General features: G+C 31.4%; 1 protein-coding gene across 5 annotated transcripts; it reads right to left on the bottom strand.

Moving 5' to 3' along the window:
* Positions 1–871: 871 nt before the first annotated feature.
* Positions 872–8,117, bottom strand: LOC139843519 (uncharacterized). Of its 5 annotated transcripts, XM_071833622.1 has the most exons (15): positions 8,022–8,117; positions 7,182–7,277; positions 6,980–7,087; positions 6,370–6,471; positions 6,186–6,275; positions 5,979–6,104; positions 5,138–5,275; positions 4,792–4,917; positions 4,479–4,577; positions 3,978–4,067; positions 2,322–2,414; positions 2,088–2,216; positions 1,452–1,512; positions 1,282–1,355; positions 872–1,197 (listed from the first exon to the last, which is right to left on the bottom strand). In XM_071833622.1, the coding sequence occupies exons 1-15, from the start codon at positions 8,100–8,102 to the stop codon at positions 1,156–1,158; spliced, it is 1,455 nt and encodes a 484-aa protein (XP_071689723.1). In that variant the 5' UTR covers positions 8,103–8,117; the 3' UTR covers positions 872–1,155. The 5 variants fall into 5 exon arrangements, with proteins under 5 accessions (XP_071689723.1, XP_071689722.1, XP_071689724.1 ...); XM_071833621.1 differs by having other exon boundaries at positions 872–1,355; XM_071833623.1 differs by having other exon boundaries at positions 872–1,316.
* Positions 8,118–15,653: the final 7,536 nt, after the last annotated feature.

The following is a 15,653-nucleotide window of genomic DNA, read 5'->3' as shown; positions in this document are numbered from 1 at the left end:
TGAAACATGTTCGTAACAATATTGTTGCTTCAATATGGAATGATCGTCATTAATAATTTAGTAGTATTATATATGTTTTCGTTATTAGTAGTATTATATATATATATATATATATATATATATATATATATATATATATATATATATATATATATATATATATATATATATATATATGTTTTCGGTTATTTGGTAATGACTATGTTTTATTAAACTAAAATAATGATATTTAATTATTTTTTCTAGTGTCCATTTTTGTCATTTTACTTATTTTATAACAGCTCCAGCTACTTTGCCAAACAATTAAATACATTTAAAAAACTTCAGCTAAACGCTTGCAGCTAAACGCTTGCAGCTAAACGCCTGCAGCTAAACGCCTGCAGCTAAACGCTTGCAGCTTTCAGCTAGTTTTGCCAAACATATCCTAAAGGGGTAATAATGTAATCTCACTCTTCGTATGCTCCTAGCTTATTTTAGAAGCTATTCATCTGGCTTATTATTCTAGAGCTTATATTTTTCATAAGCTCTTAAAAAATTGTATGTCAAACAAAGATAGAAGCTTGGGCTTATGAAGAAATATAAGCTTAAGCTATCATAAGCTCCTATAAGCTTTTATGCCATACACAACCAAAGAAAAATCACACAAAACGCTTTGTACTTGAAATACAAACAAGAAAAAGATAGCTTCCGCTTTTATATTAAAGATATGAAAATATGAAGATATTGGTCGTCTTTCAATTTCAAAGTACTTACTATACAAACTTACAATTATTTGGAGGTGTTTGAATTTGTGTTTTGAAAAAATTGATTATTCTTAGAATATGATTATGAGCTGTGGCAAAATGTTTTGATGCATTAAGTGAGCTACTTCTACATTTTTACGTTTTAAGTCTCTTGATTTGCAATTAGTTGGCGTTATAGTTTAACTTGCCAAACACTATTAATTAATTAATTATTTACGATTTAAAACGTAATAAACAGATCGCATCATACACCATTACTTAAGTCATCAAAAGGAAATGAACACACTATTCATCGATTGGTCCTCAGTTCACCTTAGTTGGAGTTTCGTTCACACTTGTGTCCGCCCGAACACTTCATGAAAAGGAGCAGCAGCAGCAGATGTTGGTTCACCATTAAACAGAATTTCACTGTTTAGGGTTTTGACCGCAAAGTCAATATATGGCCAATTTTTCTCTGGAATATCATAACAAAGTTGGTCATCATCATCAGCTAGATATTCTCAAATTTAACTGGTCCATTATCAATAGTGGGACCTACCCCACTTGATGGCCCAGTCTCGAACTTGATCATTCCTGAAGATCGAGCAGGAATTGATGAATCATTGTTCTCTCCTATGTCAATAAGGTTGATACAAGAACAAGTCTTTAATAATAAACAGGAATAATAGCATCCAAATTGAAGATTGTTGACTAATATTTTCCCCGTACCTTCATTGAGTTGATTGTTAGTTGCAGCTGTTGCTGGTTTTTGCACACTGCCAACAACAAACTGTAAAAAAAAAATACGGAGTAACTAAATACAATAAGATAAATAATTAAATCTCAAGTCACCTAAGCGAGAATCCCAGCCTTTTAGTTTCATAATGACCAAAAGAAGTGAATCAATGAAAGGCGAGTCGAATATACAGTACACATGTATTTATAAAATAATACAGTTATTATCCTCTAAAAAAGGGCAAATGGCCCGCAAAGCTAACATGAGTTACCCAAATTGACAATAAAGGTAATATCCCTTTTGCTTATGCATGAAAAGGACTATATATTAAATTATAATTTGGACCAAAAAAGGATTAAGCTTTCAAAAAGTGTCAAATTGAAGTAAAAGCGATGACAAAGCTGCCATATGGACAATATTACCTCATTTAACACTTGAAATCAAAAACATACGGAGTATATAATTATTCAACATGAATGATTTTAGATATTTTATGGATCAAAACCTCAACTTAGTGACTTCCAACCTGTTTGATTAAAATCTATTTTTCAGCTAGTTAAAATAATTTTACCCATTAGCAATAATACATAACATAAGTCAATCCAATTAAGAATAATTTATGGACTTACAACTTCATTTCCATCTTTATCCTTCATCTTAGGTCTAATAGCACATAAGTTTATGTCTCCAGTTTCCAAATAGCGCATAGCATCCAATTTGGAGCGAAATATGTAGCCACTCACAGGGTCCGTGTAGAACTGCGTGCACCGAAGTCCTCAATCAAACATTGATAATAAGACCCAAACGGATTTTTTTAAAATCAAGTTCTAAACAGATTTAGTAGGAAATATGACACTCAGTACCGGATCACGTCTTTGGTGTGTTGCATATATCTTGGTTCTAATTTCTTTAATCCATCCATGTGGCAGCCCATCTGCTGGAGATGCTGTCACAACCTTAAAAATGTTTTTAAGAAAGTCAGGTGCCCGTATTATATATATATATATATATATATATATATATATATATATATATATATATATATATATATATATATATATATATATATATATATATATATATATAGGGTCATAATCAAGAGGGAAGCACTTTTTGGGGGGAAACAAATTTATTTTTTTTATTTTACCGTTTTTTGAAAAAACTTTGTTCACGAACATTATAGATTAGATGAAAATATGAACATTTAAAAAAGACACTTTGTGATGAATGTCATTATTTTGGTGGGAAAACGCTCGAAGAAAAAAATAAAAACATTGAATGTTTTGCTGCTGACTTTATTTGCATCGTTTTGTTTTCATCTTGTGTGAAGTGTTTTTTTCGAATTTAGCCCGAATTAGAGTTTAGGGTTTTCGGGTTTACTCCGTAAACCCTCAACCCTAAACCCTAATTTCTAAACCCAAAACCCTAATTTCTAAACCCTAATAGCTAAACCCTAATTTTTAACCCCCTAATTTCTAAACCCTAATTTTTAACCCCCCTAATTTCTAACCCCCTAAAAAAAACTCAGAATCAAAACATTCAATGCATTGAATGTTTTCATTTTTTTTCTTCGAGCGTTTTACCGCCAATATAATAACATTCACCACAAAGTGTCTTTTTTAAATGTTCATATTTTCATGTGATCTTGATGCTTGAAAAAAAAAATCGAAAAAAGCGAAAAAAAATTACTTCCCCCAAAAAAGTGCTTATCGAAAAAAAACGAAAAAAAATTACTTCCCCCAAAAAAGTGCTTCCCTCTTAATATTTAATTAAGAGGGAAGCACTTTTTTTTAGGGGGAAGTAATTTTTTTTTTTCTTCGTTTTTTACGATTTTTTTTTTCAAACATCAAGATCACATGAAAATATGAATATTTAAAAAAGACACTTTGTGATGAATGTTATTATTTTGGCGGAAAAACGCTCGAAGAAATTTATGAAAAAAATCATTTGCTTGTGAGTTTTTTTTAAGGGGTTAGAAATTAGGGGGTTAAAAATTAGGGTTTGGGGTTTAGAAATTAGGGTTTAGGGTTTAGAAATTAGGGTTTAGAAATTAGGGTTTATATTGAATTTTTAACACGAACGGTTTAGAGTTTAGGGTTTTGGGTTTAGGGACTAAACCCAAAACACTAAACCCTAAACTCTAAATCGGGCTAAATTTCGAAAAAAACACTTCACACAAGATGAAAACAAAACTATACAAATAAACTCAGAAGCAAAACATTCATTGCAATGAATGTTTTCATTTATTTCTTCGAACGTTTTCCCGCTAAAATAATAACATTCATCACAAAGTGTCTTTTTTAAATGTTCATATTTTCACCTAACTTGATGTCTAAAAAAAAAAAAAATTCAAAAAAACGAAAAAAATTTACTTCCCCCAAAAAAGTGTTTCCCTCTTGATAATGACCCTGTATATATATATATATATATATATATATATATATATATATAATATATTTATATATCTTACAAAAGTAATATCATATTATATATTATCTGCATAGGAAACAGAAACAAACTTCTTCGCAATTGGACTTCGACTTCTGAGTGTCATCATTTTTCTTTTTGCTTCCTTTGGGCCGCCCAACATTAGCAACGGGTTTATTTCCCTACAAAGTCGTGTAACATATGGAATAACATATATGTAACCAAATGTAACATTTTGCTGAGCGATTTCCATTAAAATATAATCAAATGAGCACAAAGGTCGACACTGGATAGTAGAGGTGGCAATTTTGGCCCATTTACTAATGAATTGGATTGATTCACGTTTGATTTCAATAGATTGGGAGTCACTGAAAGTGTATATTCAATACATACTTGTAACATCTTATTCAAGTTAGAAAAATACTGGAAAAAAATAGAAATTTTTAATCATACTTAGATATGGTAATTAAAGATCCATAATGTACTTAACAATTTGAAGATAAAAGGGTTAACAACAAATACCCATTTTGACATGTTACCCAGTAAGACCCACCCATTTCCCCATCTCTACTAGAAAGGTATAATTCAGTTACTTTTCTCTTTCTGGAATTGCTGCTAGTGCCATTCGAGAGATAGCTAAGCACTTGCGGCTTCGAATAAAACTTCTTCCCACTGGCAGAGTCCTTATAAACCTAAAAAAGCACAACAATAACCAAACATCATGAGTAATATCGAGAAGACCAAAAACAAAATGCTTCAAACAGTATCAGTCTAATAAGCAATATTACAGATAAATTAGAAGATGCAGATTGTGCTATAAGAGGTCACATTTGGGTTAATAATTTTTTTTTTTTTCAAATCTAGAATATTGAAGAATAACTGTATTTTCAGTCTATTTTCAGTCACCTTGTATTGCATTCCAGAAGATTTATAATGCACTTCAACAGCCCATCGTTCAGGTAGCCAATCAGAAATTTCTTCTTTCGGTGTACGTGTAGAAAAATATCCTCCACTTATAGAGCGAAGCGGTTTCTGAATAGTCAACCATTATTTATATTAATTATTAATCTTCTTAAAAATGGAATGATAGTAACTAGTGAAAATCCTTAAGCTCAGAGTAATTAAAAAGATGAATTCAAACAAATTTGTTTAACAGAAATGATGCAGATTCACAGAAAGGTGCAAGACAACAATAAGAATAAGAATCTACAATAAATTAAAAATAAAATGATTAAATCAAATTGTCCTTTACCGGGCACTCTATACTTGCATCGTTTGTTTCCATCTCCATTTTGATACCATTTGTTGTTAACGGTTCGGGAGTTTCAGTTTTTATGGATACAGGTTTTGAAGCCATTTCTCCTCCAGCAGAACTCAAATTAGCATTATGCTAAAAAAAAAAAAAAAAAAAAAAAAAAAAAAAAAAAAAAAAAAATCGGTATTGTTATGATGTATAACTTCAGGATTAAAGAATGCACAGTTGTGAGAACCAACTTTCAAGAAGAAGAAAAAAACAAGGGTCGATCTTAAGATGAAATGGACCATGTTATAACTTTAAAATGAAATAAGACTTCTTTAAATTTTAATATTTTTTTAGTGAAATCGAGACTAACTATATGAACTAGTGAATCATTTTTTTTTAATTCAGAAAGGAACATTGCATAGAAAGGTAACAAATTTTGGGAGTTCTATTTTAGGTAAGAAATTTATTCATACATATAATTTGATCCAATGTAACCAAATTTAAAAAATTGAGGTAAATTCAGGTCTCCGGGAAACACGACTAATGGTGCCATGGAGGTTAGCAACAAATCAAAACTTAAACCATGTTTAAAAAACCTGACAGTACTTGAAACCGACTATCTTTTAAGATTACCTTAAATCAATCTTTTTAAAACTATTTCACAATGTTACCGGCCTCCGTTTGATTAAAACAAGGTTCGTTTCCCAATAAGAAAGTCAAACTAAAGTAGATTAACTATTTAGTTTTCCTGAAATAGAAAGTCACTTTGAGAGAACAATAACTTACCAAGGTTGCAATAAAAAATAGATTATAGAGATTTGGAAACCACAATATATTTCAAAGAACTTACAGAGTCTTCATTCATATCCCTTTTCACTGGTTTTATGACACAATTTTTTACATCTCCTGATTCCAAATAGCGCAAAGCATCCTTTTTTGAGAAAAATACGTATTCACTCAAAGGGTCTAGGAAGTACTGAATATATTAAAAACTCGATCAGATGTATAATTATTTAATCATATATAACAAAATTGCATATAATTTAGAAAACGTAACCGGATCAGTTTTCACAGCTCCACGTGTTCTCCTCCTAAGTTCCATTATCCACCCGGAGGGCAACCCTTCTACCGGAGTCCTTGAGACAACCTATATATTGCTCCAAAACCCTAATGGTTAATTAAATTTGATTAAAATAGAATATTCAAAATTTTACATGAATGTCGGGGTAAATGAAACAAACTTCATATTTAGCGGATAAGCGAGCGCTTCCTATCTTTGTTCTGGTTGTATTCTTCTCGACTTTAGGCGTTTCATATGACTCGGACATATCAGGATCTGATTTCTGTACATATTAGCAACAAGCAGTTAGTTAACCAAAATAATAAGTTGTTGATGCTAGAGGTGGCAAAAGGGTTTGGGCAAATGAAAACGTACAACTTAAAAAGGGTCATTATTCGTTTTCGATGCGTTTAAATAGTAATGAATTTGTTACACATATTACAACAATGACAACTTTCAACATGTTTGACTTGTTCGGCCCCTTCTTAATTTCTTGAAGTTTAATATAAAAAATGTTTTTAGTATAAGATAGTTGTTTTATGATTAATATATTAGGTGCAAAAGAACTTTAATAGGATAAGTTAGGAATTAAATAGCAACTAATTTTGGTTTCTTGTCAAAAGTGTATTAAAATTTGACCAGTTGACCCGTTCCCCATTTAGCTAAGAAATTATTTGAAATATTTAAGATTACACATACCACAATCGACCCATTTATAATTAAAGTGGATTAAATCGCCACCTGGGTAACACTATATTATTAGGTTACAAACTAAACGACAAAAGGAATACCCAAGCTGATATTGGGGTGGCAATAATAGGGATAGGGCTCCCTTCTCCATTTGTAGGGTCAACATCTTGCTCCATGGATGTGTCTACACCCGAACCATCAGCATTATGCTGAACAATAATATAAAACAGAATCGTAAATGACATACAAATTAAATATTAAATATATACAAATAAAAGAAGGGTGCCAACTATAGAGCATTACAGTGTTTGTGGATGTTGTGCCACTGTTATTCTTCTTGAGATGCTCAAACACTTGTGGCTTCGAATAGAACCTGTGTCCTTCAGGATCAATGTAGCACTGAAAAAGAAAAAAAAAATTAAAAAATACAGTCATCCAACGAAAAGAGATCACAATGATAAACAACTTCTATATACATGTGCTATGAAAATAATACTGTAACATATATAAATAAATGTCATACTTTGTAGCAAAAAACAGTCAAGCTATTTCTAGCAGGAAATGTAGCTAAATACGTGTTTACGAATATCACAATAACTATTACACACAATAACATTTGTTATTCCATTTTGCCCTAAAATTATCAATTTACATCTCAAGCGGTTCCTAGCAGCAAATGTGGCTAAAATTATGCATACAAAAATCACAATAATTATACATACAAAAACCCTAGATTTGCCCTGAAAATTAACAAACTACAGCTCAATCAGATACTAGCAGTAAAATGTAGCTAGATATATAAATATGTATACAAAAGTTACAACAATTATGTAGATTTGCCCAGAAATTAACAAACTACAGCTCAAGCGGTTGCTAGCAGCAAATGTAGCTAAAAATATGCATACGAAAATTACAACAAGTTTACATACAAAAACCCTAGATTCGCCCTAAATTTATCAAACTTCAGCTAATAATAACAAAAGTAGGGCAAAATCAGCTCAAAACAGAATTTAATTGACGTAAATACACATAGAGGTAGTAATTTCGCAATATAATGTAAATTAGACCTAAATTCGAAACAAAAACCAACAAATCTGTAAGAATTAAACAAATGAAATTGGAGAGAGTAAACATAGGAATTACTTTGACTTTCTTTGCATTGACTTCTCTGACTTTCATAAACCAGTCAGCAGGAAGCCAATCCGGCAAGTCATCGGAAGACATTTCGGGTGAAAAGTAACGTTTGTGTGTGTGTGTGTGTGTGTGTAAAAGGTATTGAAATGATTAGGGGTGTGAAAGTAACAAAAAGGTCGAATTTTTAAGCTTTTGTGTGAAGTACGTGTCAGTAAACCGACACGTCAGAGTAGGTTATGTTGTTAAATACCGACACGTCAGAGTAGTTTATGTTATCAGAGTAGTTTTGATGTTGTTTGACCGGATATTTCTATTTTCGTTGGGCTCAATGTGTAATATGTTGGGCATGTTGCTTGATAACTTGCTGTAGCTAGAGGGTTTAAGAACTCATCAACCATGTTCTTCTCAGTAATAATACGCGGATGGTTATGTAGTTTATCTCAATTTACTGCTATACTATTTACACTCTTTTTTCATTCATAGTCCTAGGGTTTACAAATTTTGCATGAATAGTTTGTGTGCATCTGACGATCGTTAAATCCCCTCACATTAGAGTAATATTGTCTTTTTATCATTTTCTTATCTTTTTCATTTAACTCGTCCTTTTCACATTCATCGTAATCATCATCTCACTTACATCTTCATCATCCTAATAATCATTCACAAACACTAACTAAATCTAAAAAAAAAAAAAAAAAAAAAACTCTAAGCAAGTTGCACATGAAGGTATATATGTCATTATATTTCTTAAAAAAATTTGTTAATGGACGTTAGTCTTAGAGAACGCACAGTAATTGCAAACCATGAAGACTGTCTACGTAACAAAAAATTAGAGACTGAACTCATAATATGAGCAAACACAAGGACTATGTATAAATTAAAAAAGAAGTACAATCTTTTTTCGAAAACTTAAATGAAAAAATAGATCTCATGTTTAGTAGAAATACAAATTATACGGATCAAAACATTTTTTTTAGTAGTATCTATGATCTATTTGTAACAACATACAATGATAATCGTCTTGATGCAAACCTACGAACATGAACACGCATGATCTAAATGAACTAAACTTATGCAACCTTAAACACAAACACAAGTGCAACGATGCACTACGAAACTATCGACGTCCAACCACCTTTGACACCTTCCAACATTTGAAAACACAACACCATCCAACTGACGTCTCAACTACACACCATCCCCCAAATTTGCTGACCAAATACCAACAACCCTCCTAAAATCAACTAAAATATAATGAACCCGGTACCGATACACCAACACATCCTGTAACACCGTATTTTTTTTTAAAATACACAGCGAAAGTCTTGATTACCAAAATACCCTTAAACATACATAAAACGTGATGAATATGAATCCGTTAAGTTATACTATTACATAAACTACCGGTGTTACGTTAGACAACATTTTACAACATAAGACACTAGACATCAGAGTAGTTCTGTCAAACATATCTTCAAAACGTCCACTCCCATCCCAAAACCCGCTAATATCCAAAAGCTGTAAGGGAGGAGAAGAGGGGTTAGCCAAAGCTAAGTGAATGGAACTATCTACAAATCTATCATACAATATCAACTCGTTCAACAACAATAATCAACAACAATAATTCAACTTTGCTCTAGTTGGAGGAACGACGCCCTAGTCAGGCACACGACCCTAGTTGATCGGACTAGATTCTACCATTAGCCTTACCACTGAATCCCCAGTATAGCCATCCACACGCAGGCGATGCGTCATTCAACACTATACTCAACAGACAGTGGTCAACAAGACCCAACCTAACAAGTTGAGATTGACCTCCTTGAGTAAGATCTAACAAGTCAAGATTCCTCATGAGCGGACCTTAACAAGTCGAGGTTCGAAACAACAAAACAGAACCTAACAAGTCAAGGTTCCGTCAACAGTGCTCAATCAACTAATATCAACACAACATGGCAACATTACAATTATAACATGGCAACTAAATAACAATATAATGATGTAACATGACAAGCTACTCTATGCTACACCCGAGATAATCCCACTCACATGATAAACAACAAGAACTCAGAAGTCTTATATTACTGAGTCTTCTCCGTTTCTTTATTACCTGATAATATCATATCCCGAGTTAGTACATATCAAATCAATAACATCATCAATTCATACTCTAAACAACATCATACAACTCTATGTATCCATATATGACATGTTTACATGGTTTTCCATTCAATAGCAGCTTCACACGCATGTAAAACGAAGCATACACGCTATCATCTCATTTTGACCCAAATTAAAGTTTGATCTAGTATTTTAAAATCTTACCATTGGAAAATAGACTTCAATACGATTCCAACGATAGTTTAGTTGTCAAAAACGGAGTTACCGTTTGAAAGTTACGGCCAAAATAAGTTTTACAATATTCTGCTGATCTGCATCCGCACGGATGCATCTGTATCCGTACGGATGCACCAAAAATGGTCTGGATACGACCCGTATCCGTATGGATGCACTCGATATCCGTACGGATGCTATTCATCAGTACCAGGTCATTGTTTTCGAGCTTTTAACCCCCAAATCACGTTTTGGACTTGTTTTAACTCTAAAAATCACTCAGGAAACATATATTACTCATATGTAAACGTTTACTAACATCAATTTAGCATAACAAACACTTACAAGCAAGATTCAAGCTATATTAAGCTAAAACCCACATAAATACAAAGCCTAAATTAAACAAGGATTAAAACATAGAATCAAAGTGTAACGACCCAACCCGTATTAAAACCGGCCCATAAAAAATTTTCCTTTTAATACGCGTTAAATAATACTTTAGGTCCCAATTGTGTTTCCATAAACATCTTTAATACAATAGAAGGTTTAATAAACCTTAAAACATTTAATACATTGATTAATTGTCCAAACGGACATACACGACCCGACTAGTTTAGTTTTCAACCAAAACCGAGCATGGTGATTTGGGACTACGCTACCCAAATCCTAATCAAGTACGAAAGCAAGATCTTCTAAAGCATACTAGTCAAGATCTCTAATTCCCATGCTTACCCGAGCCACCATCATGCGAACCTATAAAAATATCAACAACGAGAGGGTAAGCTGTCATAACCCGACCTTAACCATAAGGACGAATACAATAACATATGATTTCATCGCGAGGTATTGATCTCTATATGCGATGTTTTTCAAAAATTGCATTCGTTTTTACAATACAAACCATAACTTTTATTACAAATACAAGGCTTAAACAAGATAATAATGATTATCGTTTAGCGATAATCTTAGACTTACAAACTTTACATGTGATAATAACAATACGACTTCCAACATATTTTACATTACAAATCCTCCGATATGCAGTTTTATTTTTGACACAAATATGCATACTCAAGATCTTGCTTAAATTCAACATATTGCAGCGGAAGCTTTTAGTTATCACCTGAGAATAAACATGCTTAAAACGTCAACATAAAGTTGGTGAGATATAGGTTTAATGCCGGCAGTGATAATGCTAAAAACGAACATATATTTCATAGCATTATTCCTCAAGAAAGACAAGCTTTTAGTTGTAATTGTTCTATTTACAAGTAATATTCGTTTAAATAATAAAAGGTGAAGACAAAAGACAGATTCGACGAATTGAATACGCAAACGACCAAAAAGCTCAAAATTACAAAAGACAATCAAAGAGGTTCCAATTATTGATAAGAAACGTCTCGAAATTACAAGAGTACAAGATTCAAAACGCAAAGTACAAGATATTAAATTGTACGCAAGGACGTTCGAAAATCCGGAACCGGGACCAGAGTCAACTCTCAACGCTCGACGCAACGGACTAAAAATTACAAGGCAACTATGCACATAAATATAATATAATATTTAAATAATTCTTATAATTATTTATATATTATATTAATATTTAAAACCGTCGGCAAAAAAGACTCCAAAAGGGACTGAGCTGTAATTTCAATCTCCGCGACTCGCGGAGTTTGAAGGCCAAAAGGGCCGCGAGTCGCGGAGCCCCAAGTTTTGAAACTCCCTATAAAGCAAACCGAATTCTGATCATTTTTATCATCTTTTTTCCTTCTTCTCTCAATATATACGTAATATATATATATATATATATATATATATATATATATATATATATATATATATATATATATATATATATATATATATATATATATATATATATATATATATATATATATATTATAATTTTAATTTTAATTTTAATTTTAATTTTAAATCCTAATAATAAGGGTATGTTAGCGAATGTTGTAAGGGTGTAAGTCGAAATTCTGTCCGTGTAACGCTACGCTATTTTTAATCATTGTAAGTTATGTTCAACCTTTTTAATTTAATGTCTCGTAGCTAAGTTATTATTATGCTTATTTAATCCGAAGTAATCATGATGTTGGGCTAATTACTAAAATTGGGTAATTGGGATTTGTACCATAATTGGGGTTTGCACAAAAGAACGACACTTGTGGAAATTAGACTATGGGCTATTAATGGGTTTTATATTAACTAAACAATACCTTGTTAATTTAATATACAAACTTATAATTCGACGTATTTATATATAACCACATACGCTTGACTGGGTACGGTGGGCGGGATATCTATAAATACCAATAATTATTCATTTTACCGGATACGGAACTGGATTAATAGTTAATAGACTTGTTGAAACATGGGTGAATTACATTCAAGGGTAATTGGTGTAATTGTTAACAAAGTAGTAAAACCTTGGTTTACACGCAGTCGATAACCTGGTGTATTCATTAAACAAAGTATTAAAACCTTGTTACAATTCGAATCCCCAATTAGTTGGAATATTTGACTTCGGGAATAAGAATAATTTGACGAAGGCTTTCGCTCTTTATATTTATGACTGATGGACTATTATGGACAAATCCGTATGGACATATTAAATAATCCAGGACAAAGGACAATTAACCCATGGGCATAAAACTAAAATCAACACGTCAAACATCATGATTACGGAAGTTTAAATAAGCATAATTCTTTTATTTCATATTAAATTTCCTTTATTTTATATTTAATTGCACTTCTAATTATCGCATCTTTTAATTAACGCAAGTTTATTTTATCGCACTTTTATTATTCGCAATTTCATTATCGTTATTTACTTTACGCTTTAAATTAAGTCTTGTATTTATTTATTATTTTACATTTGGTTTTAACTGCGACTAAAGTTTTAAAATCGACAAACCGGTCATTAAACGGTAAAAAAACCCCCCTTTATAATAATAATAATATTACTTATATATATATTTGTATTTTTATAAAAGTAAACTAATATAGCGTTAAGCTTTGTTTAAAGATTTTCCTGTGGAACGAACCGGACTTACTAAAAACTACACTACTGTACGATTAGGTACACTGCCTATAAGTGTTGTAGCAAGGTTTAAGTATATCCATTCTATAAATAAATAAATATCTTGTGTAAAATTGTATCGTATTTAATAGTATTTCCTTGTAAAATTTAATAGTATTTTATACCCCTTAGCTTTGACATCAAGTATTTTTGGCGCCGCTGCCGGGGACCTCTTAAAAGCCGAAAGCGCAACGCTACATAAAAAAAAAAAAGATTTTTATTTTACTTTTATTAAAATTCGTTTTTATAAAAGTACGTTTTAAATATTCGAAAATATAAAAAGAAAAACAAAAATTTATATATTTTTAAGAGTTTGTTAAAAGTGTTATAAGTTTCTTTATTTTTATTTTAGTATAAGTTTTATTTAAATATCTTTTATTTATATAAAAACAGAAAATTAGAAAAAAAAAAAAAAACGTCGAATAAAAAAACGTACCTGAGTTGATTTTTGGAACCCCGCGACTCGCGGGGTTTGCTGCATCGAATACCGCGACTCGCGGAGTTTCTCTGACACACGGACAGAACCCTAATTTCACATTAATTACGGATTTTATTATTATTATTATTAATAAACCCTAATCAATTTAATTATTATAATTAGTTTAAGTTTTTTTTAATTAAATTGTATTTTAAATTTTAATTAGTTTTATTATATATAAAATTAATAGTTTTATAAAATAAATAATATAAAAATAATATTTTTATAAAATTTGTACTTTTTACAACTTTTTGTATATTTTTATATTTTGTCCCTTTTTAATCGTTTTAGCGTAATATTTGTATTTTTAGCCCATATTTAGTTTGAAAACTTAGTTTTTGCCATAGTTATTTTTACTTCTAGATTTTTAAGCTTTGCCGTAGAATTCCTTAAGTGCTTTTTCTTTAGACTAAGATTTAGGTGCTTTAGAATTTTGCGACGCCTTTTTAAGTTTTAGTTTATTTTTAAGTTATTTCCATTTAGGATTTAGTTTTTCCTGTAAGCTTTAATATTTTTAGACGACTTTTACCTATGTATCAATTATCATTCCAATTAGTAATCTCAATTTGCGATTATAATTTTAAGTTAGTTGTAGTAATAAGGTTAGGTTAGTCAAGTGTTTTTAAGTTTTATAAGTTTCTTTTATTTTTCCGTCACCTTTTATTTTTCAACCATTTTTCTTTTTCGACCTTTTTCGACGAACTCTTTTTCTTTCTTATTTCTCACTATTCTAGTTTTAGGACATAGATTTTTATTCTACTTCTTATCTAAATTTTCTTAAAATTACGAAAATTTATTTTAAGTGGTTAAATTGATAGACATCAAAATTTTCTGGTTCGTAGTAATAGTTGGATTTGTACGTGGACCGGGTTATTGGAGCCAAACAGTCCTCAATTATATTGAGACCAAACGAATCCTGCCCCTCTGCTGCATCTTTTGGCTATTCGAAACGTGGGCAAAATCAGAAAAGTCTATTGATTGGATAACTTATTATAATTTTTCTTTCCTTTTTAAAACTAATAGGATATTCAGTGAATGCACCGAGCAAGAAGTTCACCACCTTTTGTATGTTCACCACCTGTAACTAGATCAAGACATTTAACAAATATTACTGTCGTTGATTTTTCTTTAGAATCGTCATCCAGTCGACCAAGTACTTCAGTTCAAATTTTCGATAATCCATTTTTTGAACCCGACCTCACAATTGAGAATCCGGAGAATATTCAGGAACGATTCGTAGATCCTGAACCACTAAACTTTCCTCCGGAACCACCAATCATTCAAACAGAGATTGTTGAGGAACGAACCATTAAATCAGAATTCTCTAGTGATTCCGATTCAACAAATTCAATTATGGAGAATCTGGAACCTTTAAGTATGGAAGACCGAATGAGAGCTAAACGCACTGGCCAAGGTCACGCAATTACTCATCCAGACATTAATGCGCCAGATAATGAAATCAAAGGACAAATTCTACACATGGTGACTAATCAATGCCAATTTAGTGGTGCGCCGAAGGAAGATCCAAATGAACATCTACGTACCTTTAATAGGATCTGCACACTATTTAAAATCCGAGAAGTAGAGGATGAACAGATATATCTCTTGTTATTTCCCTGGACTTTAAAGGGAGAAGCCAAAGATTGGTTGGAATCGTTACCTGAAGGGGCGATTGATACATGGGATGTTTTAGTTGAAAAATTTCTTAAACAATTCTTTCCTGCATCTAAAGCCGTAAGAC

Source organism: Rutidosis leptorrhynchoides, chromosome 4 (assembly GCF_046630445.1).
Source record: "Rutidosis leptorrhynchoides isolate AG116_Rl617_1_P2 chromosome 4, CSIRO_AGI_Rlap_v1, whole genome shotgun sequence".
Taxonomy (NCBI): domain Eukaryota; kingdom Viridiplantae; phylum Streptophyta; class Magnoliopsida; order Asterales; family Asteraceae; genus Rutidosis; species Rutidosis leptorrhynchoides.
This window is presented reverse-complemented; position numbering and strand designations above follow the sequence as displayed.

Coding starts and splice junctions, on each gene's coding strand:
- LOC139843519 (XM_071833621.1), bottom strand. CDS start 8,102: ATGTCTTCCGATGACTTGCCGGATTGGCTTCCTGCTGACTGGTTTATG. Junction 4,918..5,137: donor ATGCAAGTATAGAGTGCCCG/GTAAAGGACAAT, acceptor TTGACTATTCAG/AAACCGCTTCGCTCTATAAG. Junction 1,513..2,087: donor ATAAAGATGGAAATGAAGTT/GTAAGTCCATAA, acceptor TTTTTTTTACAG/TTTGTTGTTGGCAGTGTGCA.